Source organism: Triturus cristatus, chromosome 11, assembly GCF_964204655.1.
Source record: "Triturus cristatus chromosome 11, aTriCri1.1, whole genome shotgun sequence".
Classification (NCBI taxonomy): Eukaryota; Metazoa; Chordata; class Amphibia; order Caudata; family Salamandridae; genus Triturus; species Triturus cristatus.
In genome coordinates, this window is record NC_140594.1 from 277,327,872 (window position 1) to 277,341,243 (window position 13,372).

General features: G+C 47.2%; 1 protein-coding gene across 1 annotated transcript in view; it reads left to right on the plus strand.

The window, feature by feature from the left end:
* The window catches only part of LOC146784021 (zona pellucida sperm-binding protein 3-like), a 55,754-nt gene that overhangs the window by 27,701 nt on the left and 14,681 nt on the right, over positions 1-13,372 (plus strand). Inside the window, exon 4 of the mRNA XM_085636413.1 lies at positions 1,645-1,733. Within this exon, the coding sequence (XP_085492539.1) occupies positions 1,645-1,733 (89 nt within the window). The remainder of the gene's footprint in view (positions 1-1,644; positions 1,734-13,372) is intronic.

Sequence of the window (13,372 nt, forward strand, 5' to 3'; positions counted from 1 at the left end):
CCGGTATCAGCATATCAGTAAAGAGGCCTACCTTGGTGGGGGGGCCCTGGTTGTGACTGTGGCCACCCCCAGAGCTGTGGAGGAGTAGCAGGGCGATCCAGAGTCTGCAAGTTAACAAGGGGTAGTTCATGCAGCAGCACAGTATGGTGCTAAGCCAAGGATACCCAGGGATGTCTTGGCGTTGTCCCCTGGAAGAACTACGGCGCCCCGTTAGTCCTACAGGCGGTTGTGGGTCTGAGCAACCGGGGGCTGCCTAGAACGCTCCGCCCACCTTTTGGGGGGCGTGAGTAAGGGAGTGGACTGGTGGTCCACTGATGGGAGGGGTGGCCCCTCCCAAGAATTGGTAAACAGATTGGCGACTGCCACGGTGTAATTTGGCTCATCAGATGAGCAGGCGGCATAAGGGTTGGCCTGCCCTGGGATCGCCCGTAAGATAACCCACCATGTTGGCATATTTGTTATGCAAATAAACCTGCAGCAATTTTTTCCACTAACAAGGTGTTGTGTGGTTTATTGATGTATTGTGCTGCATGTAAACGGACTACGGTTGCCGATATTGGCACTATGTACACAGCACTCCATGGACGAAGAGCTGCAAGTTGGACAATTTTCAGCAGTACTTTCGGGGTCATCATCCCTCCAAGGTAGAAGCGGAACCTTTGCAGCTCCTGGTTCTAGACCAGTTTTTGGTTTATCTAGACGCAGGAGTTCCTTGGGCATGTGGTGCTAATGTAATTTAGGACCCAGAACACAACTGCGCCACTGAGGCCCGGATCGCTGTCTGCATTTAGTGAAATTGACAAACATTGAATGTCTACAGGGTCCGAGGTAGTCCATTCAAGCAACTTTACAAGATGGTGGGCAGTAGGTGGCTGTTACCATGCTTAGACTTGTGATTTTGGGGCTCTTCCGGTTCCTTTTTAGGTCTCGCCTGACCTAGCGCATGCGCTGGGTCAGGCGAGACTTAATGAGAGGGCTCCAAAAAGTGCTACCAGGCCAGCCTAGAGCTACAGTGCATGTGCACGGGCGCGCTCGCCACTTTTACCGCGATTACTTTCACTTTTGCGGCCGCACGGCCGCTTGGCATAGCCAATAGGTCTCGCTTTTGGGACCTTATAAGTGTTTAGTTATGCAACTGTTGCATGGCTAAACACTTATAAGGTCCCAAAGGCGAGACCTATTGGCTATGCCAATGCTGTTATTTTTTGCTGCTCTGTAGGAGAGATTGGAGACAGCCAATCCTGCTGAGGACTCTTACTATGAAATTAAGAATGTCCTGATGAGTGGGGATGGCGTGCTTCGTTTGTGTGGGCTGCTGTCCGTTTCCTCAGGTTTTATTTTTTCATTTGCAGGAAATAAAACAATGTGAAAGTACAAAGCAATGTGGGAACACAGCACTTTTGTGAGCAAGGGTAGGTATCTAGAAGGAAGCACGTGCCAGGAGTTGCCCCAACAATGTATTTGACAAAAATGCGATTTTTGGCACCAATACCAGAGGAGATCTGGGTTATTTTCTTTTATGCTCCACTGAATGCAGTCAGTACACTTCTGAGGCTGATTAAGTGTATTAAATAGGCGGTAGAAAGTTTTTTGTGAATTGTTTTAATGTCCCTCCATTTTTTCATCACTTATTTCTTTCTGAAGCCCGGCCCCATCTCCGACTCCCAGCAAATCTGCGGTGGCCCAGCTGTCTGGTTCTGGAGTCCTGAACTTTCGTGCAAGACTGATGAATGGTAAATGCCGTCTGTTTTTTTTGTTGTTTTTTTTGTCTAATTTACTGATAGAAGCTTGAAGTATTTACAGCCCGTAATATTCCTGGTAGTAGCTGTGCATAGGAGAAACATCTGTTTTGCAAAATGTCTGCAATGGCCATTCTTTTTTGTTGACCCTGGAAATGTTGCTCCTCTAGCTGCTAATTGGCTGGGGGAAATGCCTGGGTTACACTCTATTGGGCTACAAAGTATTAGAACACTGGCATTCCCAGTATTAAAAAAAAAAAAAGGTATTTATACTTTAATTTCCCTCTGGTTCACTCTGTCCTGTCTGCTCACTGGTAAACTAGCAGAAGTTTGGGGAGGGCAAGGCTTCACACAGGGAGGTGACTGACGGAATACGATGGACATACTCCAACTAGTTCTAGACTCAGATAACTGAGTGAAAGAGGAAGCAAGGCAGGCTTGTCAGCTCTTACCTCCACCCGCACTGGCATTTCCTGGCAGGAGTGGCTTGTCAAAAGTATTGCTCTTCAGCCAGGCAATGTCAACACTGAACCAACACCTAATTATTGGTTTCAGGTCAAATCAGTCAAAAATCCACAGGGAGTTTAGAAAGGACGGGGGCACCTGTCCAGAAGGGGCATGCTGGCCTCTGGTCCTGTATGGGTTAAGACTTGTTTTGGCTGGACCTGGGAGAGGCCCAGTATCAGCATATCAGTAAAGAGGCCTACCTTGGTGGGGGGCCTTGTCAAAGTGTAAAAAATCGCTGTGCACCTGGGGGCCAAACCAGACTACCAGCAGCAGTCTTAGCAATGCATGGTGGCCGTACTGCTTAATAAAAATGTAAACGCAATTTGAACGGACAAAGCCGTAGACTTTATTTGGAGCACTGTTGAATAGTTCTTTCCATGTCCTGTTTAGTCTTTCCTCCCTCTGTCAAACACGAGGCTTTGATGATTAGTCTCTTGGGGTGGAGAATTGATACCAGCTTCCTACAGTCCTTCATGCTTGTGAATTGAGCAATCTGGGTCTCTGGGGAGGCTGGGAAAGTGACCCATGTGGAAGTGCACATGCGTCTGCTACAGAAGTGATAATCGCAGATATGGCATCTCATTGGGCATGGTTTCAGTGTAGTTTGAAAAGTATCATCTTGCTATCATTTTACTTCAGTTGTTGCATTAGTCACTCAACTTGTGTATCTATTGCTTAACATTTGCACGGGGAGTTGTTCCAATGTCATTCCTTGTACAAAAAAAATTTTAGTAGCCTGTTGAAATAATAGCTGCTAAAAAAAAAAGTACGGTTGAACTTTATTACTACTGACTTTCAGGGAGGGGCTCTGCCAGCCGACTGCCCCACACAGAATCTCCGCCACATTCCAGACTCCATGGCATGAGATGCCACCATAGCATAGTTTGCGCCTGCAAGCCAGGATGTTACGCATCTTTCTCCGTTTAGAAAACACATATATATATATATATATATATATATATATATATATATATATATATATATACACAATCTCAACGATAATGCTCAACAAAACATTATGCTGCAGGGAAGTACTATCTACGTCACAAATGCAAACAAATTAATATATTTCGAAATCCTTAATCCACGGAGGGGTCTTTTTCCTAGACCCATGTAAGCCTCCCCATTTGATTTTACTACCCTCCCATGATTCATTCCTTGAGTCGAACACTAGGACACCTTCTGATGCCATACATTTCCATCACTCAAAACCATATACCAATGGACCCTTTTTACTTGAAAATGCTGGGAAAAATTTAGATGTACACCTATCCACCCTTCTACCCGCCCCCTTTTCCCGTGAACCAAATTTCCAACTTTCAATTCCACATGATTTCCCTCTGGCAACACCACAGTATTTTCCGTCCATTCTCTTTTCACGCGTGTGGACAACTGTTTTGAGCTACCTATCCATATTGGTTTCAAAGGGTACCTTCTCAGTTACATTAACACAGCACGTTTTCAATGCGCTCCCATACACAAGGTCAATTGTAACCCTTAAGGGTCCTGTTCCATCTGCCAAACTACTCTGGGGGGGGGGGTAATAAACGGGTCACACGTTTGTTGCCTTTCACAGCCAGAAAAACTCTCAGGGTGTGCAATAAAAATTGAACACCATTGTCTGTGGTTGTGGTCTCTGGCATACCTTTTCTTTCTCCAAGCTCTTCCAAAAACTTGATTACTATTTCTGCTGTGACCTGATTGGTGAATTTAACCTCTGGACATCGAGATTAGTGTTCTTTGACTTGAATAGCATACTTCAGATTCTTTTCTAACACTTTTTCTGGACTAGAGCTACCCAAAGCAATTTTGTTTCCACGCAGGTGGATAGTGTACAGGTTTTTTAATGATTTATCTCTCCATGCATGCAGCGCACACTCGCTAATACTCTTTCCACATCACCTTTACGTCCTGGGCCACCAGTACTTTGCTCTAATGTGACGTTTGGTTGCACTCCTCTCTAATTGACCATTGTGTGCTACTTCTAACTTCACAATGTGGGCTTTCGAAGATTCCAGCACGAATGTTCTGCACTCCCATTACGCAAGGACTCGGCACTCTGAAGCATCACTCCTACCATGACCCCCTCTAACATGTTCTGCAACACCTTTTCCTGCATGGCATCCCTCCCCCCCCCCCCCCCCCCCCATTTTTCATGCGAAATTTACATCTCTGAAATCTAATCTACTTGTGCAACTAGAACCTCTTCATCAATAGGTTTACTGTCTAGAACACCCTTCACCAGCAGAAACTTCTTAAAACAGATATATTTTTTTCCCCCTGGAACATATTCATTCTGTAATTGTATTCGGACACTCATAGGAGCCCCCATTAAATTCTAGCACTAGCTCTTCCTACCCCTTTAGTAGTAAAAACATCAGGGGACAATTATCAGTCGGAATGAAACTCTGTGCCCTACACAACTTATAAAATGGCTTACTCCCACCAACACGCCGTGCTTCATTTGGAGTCATTTTCCCCACATCCCGAGCTGATCGAGATGCATATGCTACAGTGACCTGCTTACATTTCCTGTGTTGCAATAAATAGCCTTCAATTATGTCATTAGAATTGGCGCTGATTGTTTCATCTTCACATCAAATGGTTGTAATGCAGAGACAATTGAAATACTCCTTTTTAATTCACAAAACCCCCTCTCACTCCGCAATCATTTCTCATTTTTCAACCTGTTTCCTCATGCCCGTTGTCCTATTGGCAAACAATCGGATAAACAATAATAATCTACAACTCCCAAGAAAGACTGCATTTGATCCTTTGCTAATCTTTTTTTGCTGTTATCAACTTAAAATTTTGATCTTCTGTTTTCATCCAACCAATGGCCCAAATGCTCAACTCTATTAAACCCTCACCGATTTTGCACTTCTCCATGCTTGATCTTTAATACACTCTGAGCTTCCAAAATACCCCTTATTGTTTTATATTTTGCGTCTCCCCATTTGTCAAGACCTTATTCTGGAATTAAGACCTTGAACATCCATTTTGAAAATGCATTGCATTGTTTGTTGGAAGACTGCTTTAGCTATCCTAAAAGTCCTGCACATGTACCTATGGGCCCCTTCAGGGTGATGAAGGGTGCAAGTGGTCTGGAGCTAGGGTCGAGGGAGATTTGATATGTTGCCAACCAATCCAAAGTGGAAAATGCCTTCTCCATTGGATTGTCACTCGCATTTCACCAGAATTTGGCAAAAGGATGCCTGAGAACAAATGGCAGAATTCAAATTGCAGTTGTATGATGCAACCACGCCCATGCCAATAACATTCGACCGTGCAATCAGTCCAGAATTCTGAATAAAATTTACAATTAACTTTTTTTTGTTTATAGATGTATATTATACACTTACCTGAGTAATACTTGCATTCCTTGGTAAAGACACCTGCGTGGTTTCGACCGCATTGTAGAGGTGGCTTCCCAAATCTTGCCCGTCTCGACTACCCTTCTGGGCAAAAACTACTGGAGCTGGTCATTCAAATGCCAGGTATTCCTCAATGTCTTCTGGCACAGCCTCTGTAATTTGCTGCGTAAGATCCGTTTCAATATTTTTTTTTTTGTTTGAAAAACTTTATTGTGCAGAAAGCAATAGTACAAACGTGGGCCTACAACCACCAGGGCCGGCCGCTAGCACATGCATGCCAATTACGAAACATCACAAAGCAGTGACTGATCCCCAGAGGCGCAGCAGGATTACAAAGTTATGCTCGGCAACGCAGAAATTAGGCAAAATACTGATATTTTAAATTTTGAGAAAAGAAAACGAACAAAGAAGAAAAACAAAACTCAAGGCGAGAAGCAATCTAAACAGTGTCAAGCGCCGACGGGGGGACCCCGCCCCACCAGGTAAAGAATCAGGTCAATAGAGATGACTGGGGGAGGCAGCGGGGAGGCCAGAACAATCAGCGTAAAGAGTACAGTACTCGGGGAACCCCAGGATCAGGGGGACAGGAAAATATCGGAAGTATCTTCAAAAGGGGGCGTACAAATGTTTCCTCGGTAGGTGTTCCACTGACCCCAAATTCTACCCCACGCTTGCCCCGCACCAGATATACTGTCTTCTCCCTAAACATACACCAGTCCATGTTCTCCTTCCACACTGACACGGTGGGAGGCCGTCGGGAGCCCCAAAGCTGCGCGATATCCCTCTTTGCGATCATGTTCCCAAGTGCTGCCCACCGGGCCTGGGCCACGTTGTAATCATTCTGCTCCCATACATTCAGCAAACATCGAGCCTCAGGCAACAGAGCAACCCCAGTAACACACTCCATTACAGCATGCACACGGCGCCAATAAGCCGCAACCTCGTGACACTCCCAAAGGATATGAAGGAAGGTGGCACTCATACCACAGCTGCGCTTACACAGCCCATCCAAAGAAAAACCCATCGCAACCAAACGAGGACCCGTCACATACACACAGTGAAGAATTTTAAGCTGGACAAGACGGAGACGGGCAGGAATGGCGACCTCCTTCGGGGAAGACACTGCAGACTGCCAGTCCTCGTCATCCAACTCCAGCCCGTCTCCGGTCCAGGCCTCCCGAAGATGCCCCAGGAGGTCCGCCCTACTGTTTAACTTCTTATAAATCAAAAATCTTCTTATAAATCAAAGAAATCGTACTATCGGGCAGATGACCATCAAGTATACGGTCCTCGAGTGGTGAAGCTACGGGGATCGTGGTACCGGCCTTGAAAACCGACAGCAAAGCGTGGCGAACCTGTGCGTACCTGAAGAACTCCCTCTCACTCAGCTCATACTCACTCTGAAGCGCCGAAAAGGACTTGACAGAACCTTTCACCCAGAGATCACCCACTCTGCTAGTACCAATCATATCCCAGTTCTCAAAACCTTTCATCGTCCAGAGGCAACCCAATACGTCCGACGCAAACAGAGGGGTCGCTCGTGTCAGGCGATCATTCCAACGCATGGCCACATTAGCATCCCTCCACGCACGCACTGCAATCTTAGTGGGTCCCGTTAGGTTCCTCCCTGCCGTCCGAAAATAGAGCGCTCTATTGAAGTTGCCACCAGGCAACTGATATTTATGCATCTCGAAAGCCGGATTTGGGCCGGGGGCATACGTAGCGTGGTTGACAGCGGACAGCTGGGAGGCCCAATAGTACCTCCTGATGTCCGGGAGCGCGATGCCCCTGTCATACCAGGGGAGAGTCAGTTTTGCAAGAGCGATACGAGCGTGACCGTCCCAAATAAGTCTCCTCTGTAGACCCTCCACCTCCCGGAAGTAGGCCGCCGGAATAATATCAAAGGAGTCCTGGAGTGCGTAAAGAAATCGGGCAGGGACGTCATTTTAAAAAGTGCCGCTCAACCGAGTGGCGACAACGGCAACCTACGCCAACGAGCCACGTCCAACTTTAGTCGCCGGAGAGGAGGAAGGAGATTATGCTCATGGCGGACCGCCGGGTCCAACGATACGTAGATCCCCAAGTACTTGAAACTGGATTGCGAAATTTGAATGGGAAACCTATTCAGCAAGGGGGCGGAAGGTCACCGGAAATAACATACACACAGGATTTGGACCAGTTGATAATCAGCCCAGAGTTTTTCCAGAAAGAAGTGAGGACGTCAAAAAGGACATTAAGTGATTCACGCGGGGAGGTGAGGTACAAAAGAATATCGTCTGCGTACAACGAGACTGTCCTCAAAGCCAGGGGCCCACTGAATGCCCTTTATCGACGGTTCCCATCGGAGCCAGGCTGTGAGTGGTTCTAAAGCCAGAGCAAAGAGCAGGGGAACAGCGGACACCCCTGCCTAGTACCCCTCCCGAGAGCGAAGGGCTGGGACAACAACCTGAGCCAGCGGATCCGTATATAAAAGTCTGACCCAACTAATAAATCCCGGCCCGAAACCGAACTTCGCCAGAGTGGCCCAAAGGTATGACCATTCTATCGTATCCAAGGCCATCGTGGCGTCCAAGGAAGCCAAGATGGCCGGCTCGGAAAGAAACTCCGCCCTGGCAAACGCCATGCAAACGCCGCAGGTTGAGAGCGGTGTTCCGGTGCGGGATGAAACCAGTTTGATCCGGATGAATCAGGTCACAGATAACAGCGAGTAGGCGATTAGCGAGGACCTTGGCGAGGATCTTTGGTTCAGCATTCAGTAGGGAAATGGGCCTGTATGAGGCACAACGATCACGAGGCTTACCCTCCTTGGGAATCACAACTATGGTGGCCAGCCGCTGGTCACTAGGGAGGGAGCCAAGCTCGCGCGACTCCAAAAACATATCGCGGAGAAAAGGCGCGACTTTATCCGGACACAATTTGTACAGTTCAATGGGCAGTCCGTTGGGGCCCATAGCCTTACCAGTACGGAGGGCACGAATCGCAATAGCAATCTCGTCGGCTGACAACGCTGCCTCCATGCACTCTCGATCCTCTTCAGACAGGCAAGGCAGCGCAATGTCCCTCAACAAGGAACGAGAGTCAACCTCATCTGTCGGACACCAGGGAGTAAACCACACGAAAATAATCAGCAAAACACTCCACAATCTCGCCAGGGTCAGTCACACGCACACCACCAGAATCCTGAAGCACAGGGACCACGCAGTTCACTCTCTCCTTATCGAGCCACGCAATCAGTTTATCCGCCTTGTCCCCCACATCATACAGTCTACCTTGCTGTTCCCTGTACAGTGTCTTGGCAGCGTCAGTAACAAGGGATTTGTATTCGAACTGCTTCAAGCCAAGGGCGTGGAGCCCATCCTGGGTGACACCCGAGTCTACCATTTCAATATTAATGGTACACCTCAAGCTTTGTTTTTTTTTTTTGTAATGCTCCTTTTTGCGCACAAATCAAACCCAATTAAGCACTAAACAATATTTTTCCCAGGGCCCCACTTTTAAAACATTTGCCTCAGTTTGTGCTCTTAACATTTGATCAGCACGATTGGGATCTGTGCATGAGTTGGTCTTTGCTCAGTTCAGCCCAAAGGACGGGAGCAATCCGTAGCTGCATCTACTTTCGATGGCCTCTTTATTCCTTGCCTCCGTAGGATCCATCAAGCCAATTAACTTGTTTCCATTCGCCCCCATTGTAATTACTGGGGGTCTCAGATTATGCCTTGGAAACCTGGCTAGATGTTCAGGCCCAATTTATGTATATCCAGCTCCGAGTCTACCATAAACCATACTTTCAGCATTCATCTTTATGGGGAAAGACGGATATCTCCCTCGACACCCCCTGATTGCTGACATGCAAAACGAATTCTTCTGTCCCCGTTTTTTTTCACATGGGCAATTATCAGCAGATTTTGGACACTCCAATTCTGCCCAAGCAGTCGCAAAATGCCCGTTTAGTTTCCACTTCCCACAAGTCTACCTCCCTCCGGGCCGTTTACCTCCGCGGCCACCGACACTACTTCTACTTCAAAGTCGCATTTGATTAGTTCGTCTCACTAACTCAACTCTTTTTAATAGCCTTTAGATACAATTTCTCTAAAACCTCTGTTAGTATTCTCCTCTCGCTGCACAATGTCCGTAGCATTACATTGGTTTACTGCTTCTCCTGCTTGCTGTTGACTTTCTTTTTTTTTTTCTTTCTCGAACTTATCCCTCGGCATCTCACCCAAGAACCTCTTGTTACAAGAAGCAGCCATCGATACTTCTACAAAAGTTTCTACACATGTGCCTGGCATTTGTCCCCTCTTTAAAATTTGGAACCTCTACCACTTCATCCTCATTATTTCCAAAATGAATGTACTTCGTTTTGCTGCTTCCATAGAAGCTTGGCTACTTTCTTTCCATCCAGGCGCTGGCCCTCCTGGTGCAGTTCCTTCCACCATTGGCGATGCTAATCTGGTGAAACGCATTGGTAGTGGAGGAGTGTACTACACTTGCTCTGCTCTAGTACAACTAGCCTTTAAGTTCACTTCATGTGTACTTGGAGTATCAGGATTTGTCCTTGCAGGGTTCCTGCACTTTCACTTATTAATTAATAAACTAATGGCCTTAACAGTGCAGCACCCAGTGTGTTTTTCTTGATTTCTAACGTGTACAACAGTTAAGGTTTACTAAGCCACACTTCAACAACCATGCGTGGCCCTTTCATCTTACTCAGTTGCCCAAGTTGCTGTTCCCTAGTAGCAGGTCAATCAGTGGACCCAAAGTATTCGCACGTGTCCTAGTGACCAATGTAGTTGAATGATGATGCACAGTAGCATACATTCTCATGCTAGAGATGGCTACCAATCCACGCAGTTGCACCAAATGTCAACAGACCTGTTGGAAGGGCTTTGGTATCGCATGGTTTCACCCCCAACCAGAGCACTTGGTCTAACTGGTCTGGTGGTCCCCACAGACACAGCCTTGACTAAGGGGGTGGGGCTGATAAAGAGTTTGGCAGTCCTCCTGTGAGATTACCACCCCTGTGCCCACAGGAGGATGGCCAAGGCCCATGGTGCGCCCACATGCCTGCCTAGGATTTAGAGTGGAAACCAGGGCAGGCGGGCAGTGCGGTAATGACATGGTGGTGGTCCGTTGGGCACATAGGAGAACCTAACCTGCAGATTGTCGCTGTGACTGCGCCTACCGCACCCTCCTGCCTAGTGTGGCATACTCAATGTTGTGCATGCCACACAGTACAGGAGCATGAGGGCAAGTATAGGGGGGCACAGCATATGTCCCCTCGCACTCACCATCATGGGCAAATTTGCCTGTAGCCCCTGTTAGAGCCGCCTTACTTGCATGTCTGCCACTCTTTCATGGCAGGCTCACCGCCATGAAATTGGCAGTGGAAATGCAACTCTAAATATGCTCAGTGGTGCTGGCATCGGCACTGCCAGTATATTCCTACCCCTTTATTTATATAAAGTTTTATATAACGCTAGCTAGACCCGTGGGTATCTGAGCGCTTCACATACACAAAGGAAAAGAAAAATTGCATAACATCGCAGGACATGAGGATGCATAAAGATAAAAAGCAACCCCTTCACCCATGCCACCGCCGCAGGATCCTAGAACCCACGGGAGGCAGTGGTCCTGTGGTGGTCTGACTACCACACTCCAAACACGGCGGGCAGACCCACAAGGGTGGCAGTGGTCCGACCGTCCCAGCAAGTACGGCGGTCCTAGTACTGCTATAATCTGTCCCTAAGTTTGAGCTGCACCCTCTGGGCAAGGAAGAGGCATCCAAGCCAAGGGTTGCTCTCCTCCCTTGTGCGATCAGTGAAAAATGGGGTGTACAAATGCAGTGAGTAATGCTGAAATTTAGGAGTATCCGCCCACAGGGAGGAACCTACCAGCAATTGCCCAGCATAGTCTCCACTCCATTTCCCTCCATGAAATGTGGATGCCATCATAGCATTCCTTACTCACAAAAGGTTGGCCGCAATACCAGCTCCACACTTGTTAGCATTTTCCTGCCCTCTGAGTCACCTACTGACTTTGATCCCTCTCCCTCAGCATGGGGTATAGACTGGCAGGGGGCAGGTCAGGCCTGTATGAAGCATGCCTGTGCCTGCCTTCTAAATATCACTGAAGTTTTGCAAAACAATGGTATTGGGCTGATCTTCAAATACTAACTTTGCAACACACGTGCTTTAGTTGTAATCTTTCTAGCAGAAACCAATCCAGGTCCAAACCTTTTGCCACTCCTACCTTAAATGTATACCTTCCTACTGGTCTAGCATGACTATTTAATCTGCATGCTCTCGAGTGAAATACTCAAGTGTTCTACATCTTAGGTTGTCAAACTATCACCGATTGCTTACAGCCCCTCTCAGTTCTGTCCAAATGTCCATCGTTCGTGAAGCTGCTCCGTTGGTGGCTGATGGTGCAAAAAGTCAACAATTTAAGATTGTGGCTGGCACGTAGAGCTTTCTGGAGTCCAGCAATTGCAAGGCCAGCTTTCATGCAACATTTAGCGACCATTACATTGTGGTCTACTTGCCTGCTAGGAGCTACCCTTCCATAAAAGACTCCCAAGGACCCACTGCAGGTGTGCAGTGCTAATCCTGCTCATCTCTCTAGTTCCTCTGTACATGTGCTGATTGCCTTTTTCAAGAGCTGGTTATCTTGAATAAAGTTAGCCAGTGGCGGTTGGTGACCCACAAAAATGGTGATTAATCTTATCTGGTTTAATTTTCTTTATGCTTAAACATTTTAATAAAGTTTCACTTACCTTTTTAGCCTGCAGCAGGTCCTTGGTGTTCTCTGGCCGGCTCCTGACTCTTCCAGCACAAGGTCTGCAGCTCCTTATCCAGATACTGCTCTCACACTGCATGAGAGAAGTGTATGGATTGGCTGGAGCAGGCCCCTCCAGGGCTCCGAAGAGCACCGAAGGCCTGTGCCTGATCTTCAACCCGTCCTTCTGACAGCCGGGTTGGATAGGTTGAATTGTGTATGTTTGTTTGACCGTAATAATGTAGCCAGCCAAACCTACATGTGCAATTCATACTGAAGGGGCTAGTGTCATTGGTGCCAATCGGCAGCAAGGACGCACTGGCCCTGCTCTGCTCTCTCCATTCGGGGCAAAGCCGGAATACTAAAATGGTCATACAATCCTTTCATTAACATTTTTTTCTGTAGCTTTATGCAACTGTGGGGAAGGGGGGGGGGGCGCTGCTCCCATAGAGGAACCACAGCTGAAGTTAGTTATGCACATTGTAAACTCATACAACAGAGCATCATGACTATTTACTTGGACTGTGATGTGTAAAAACAGCTTTCGTCCACTGAGCATTGAACGATCTTCCACCCATTCATGAGAAGAGACATTACGCATAAGACACTGCAATGTTCTTCCACAAACACAACTTATCTTAACACTCATCTGCACAACCCACATCTGCACTATACTTTGCAGAAATTCTGACCTCACACAGCCAAACTCAAACAAAAGATGCAGATTAATGGGCTTTCTAGACTGTCATGAAAGGGTGCCCAAGTATGGAATAGGGCTATAACCATGACAATTGGTGCTACACAAATGTGTGAGGAAATGGGGTGTATTCTATGTTTGGGTTGTGCAACTTCAGTGTAATTCTAACCAAACCCTTTAGGGCCCTTAGGTTTCATTTGTCAAACCTTCAGCTCGACCCTGGGTAGCTCTGGCTCCAAGCAGTAAGGCTTACACAAAGGAACATGTGTATAATTTAAACA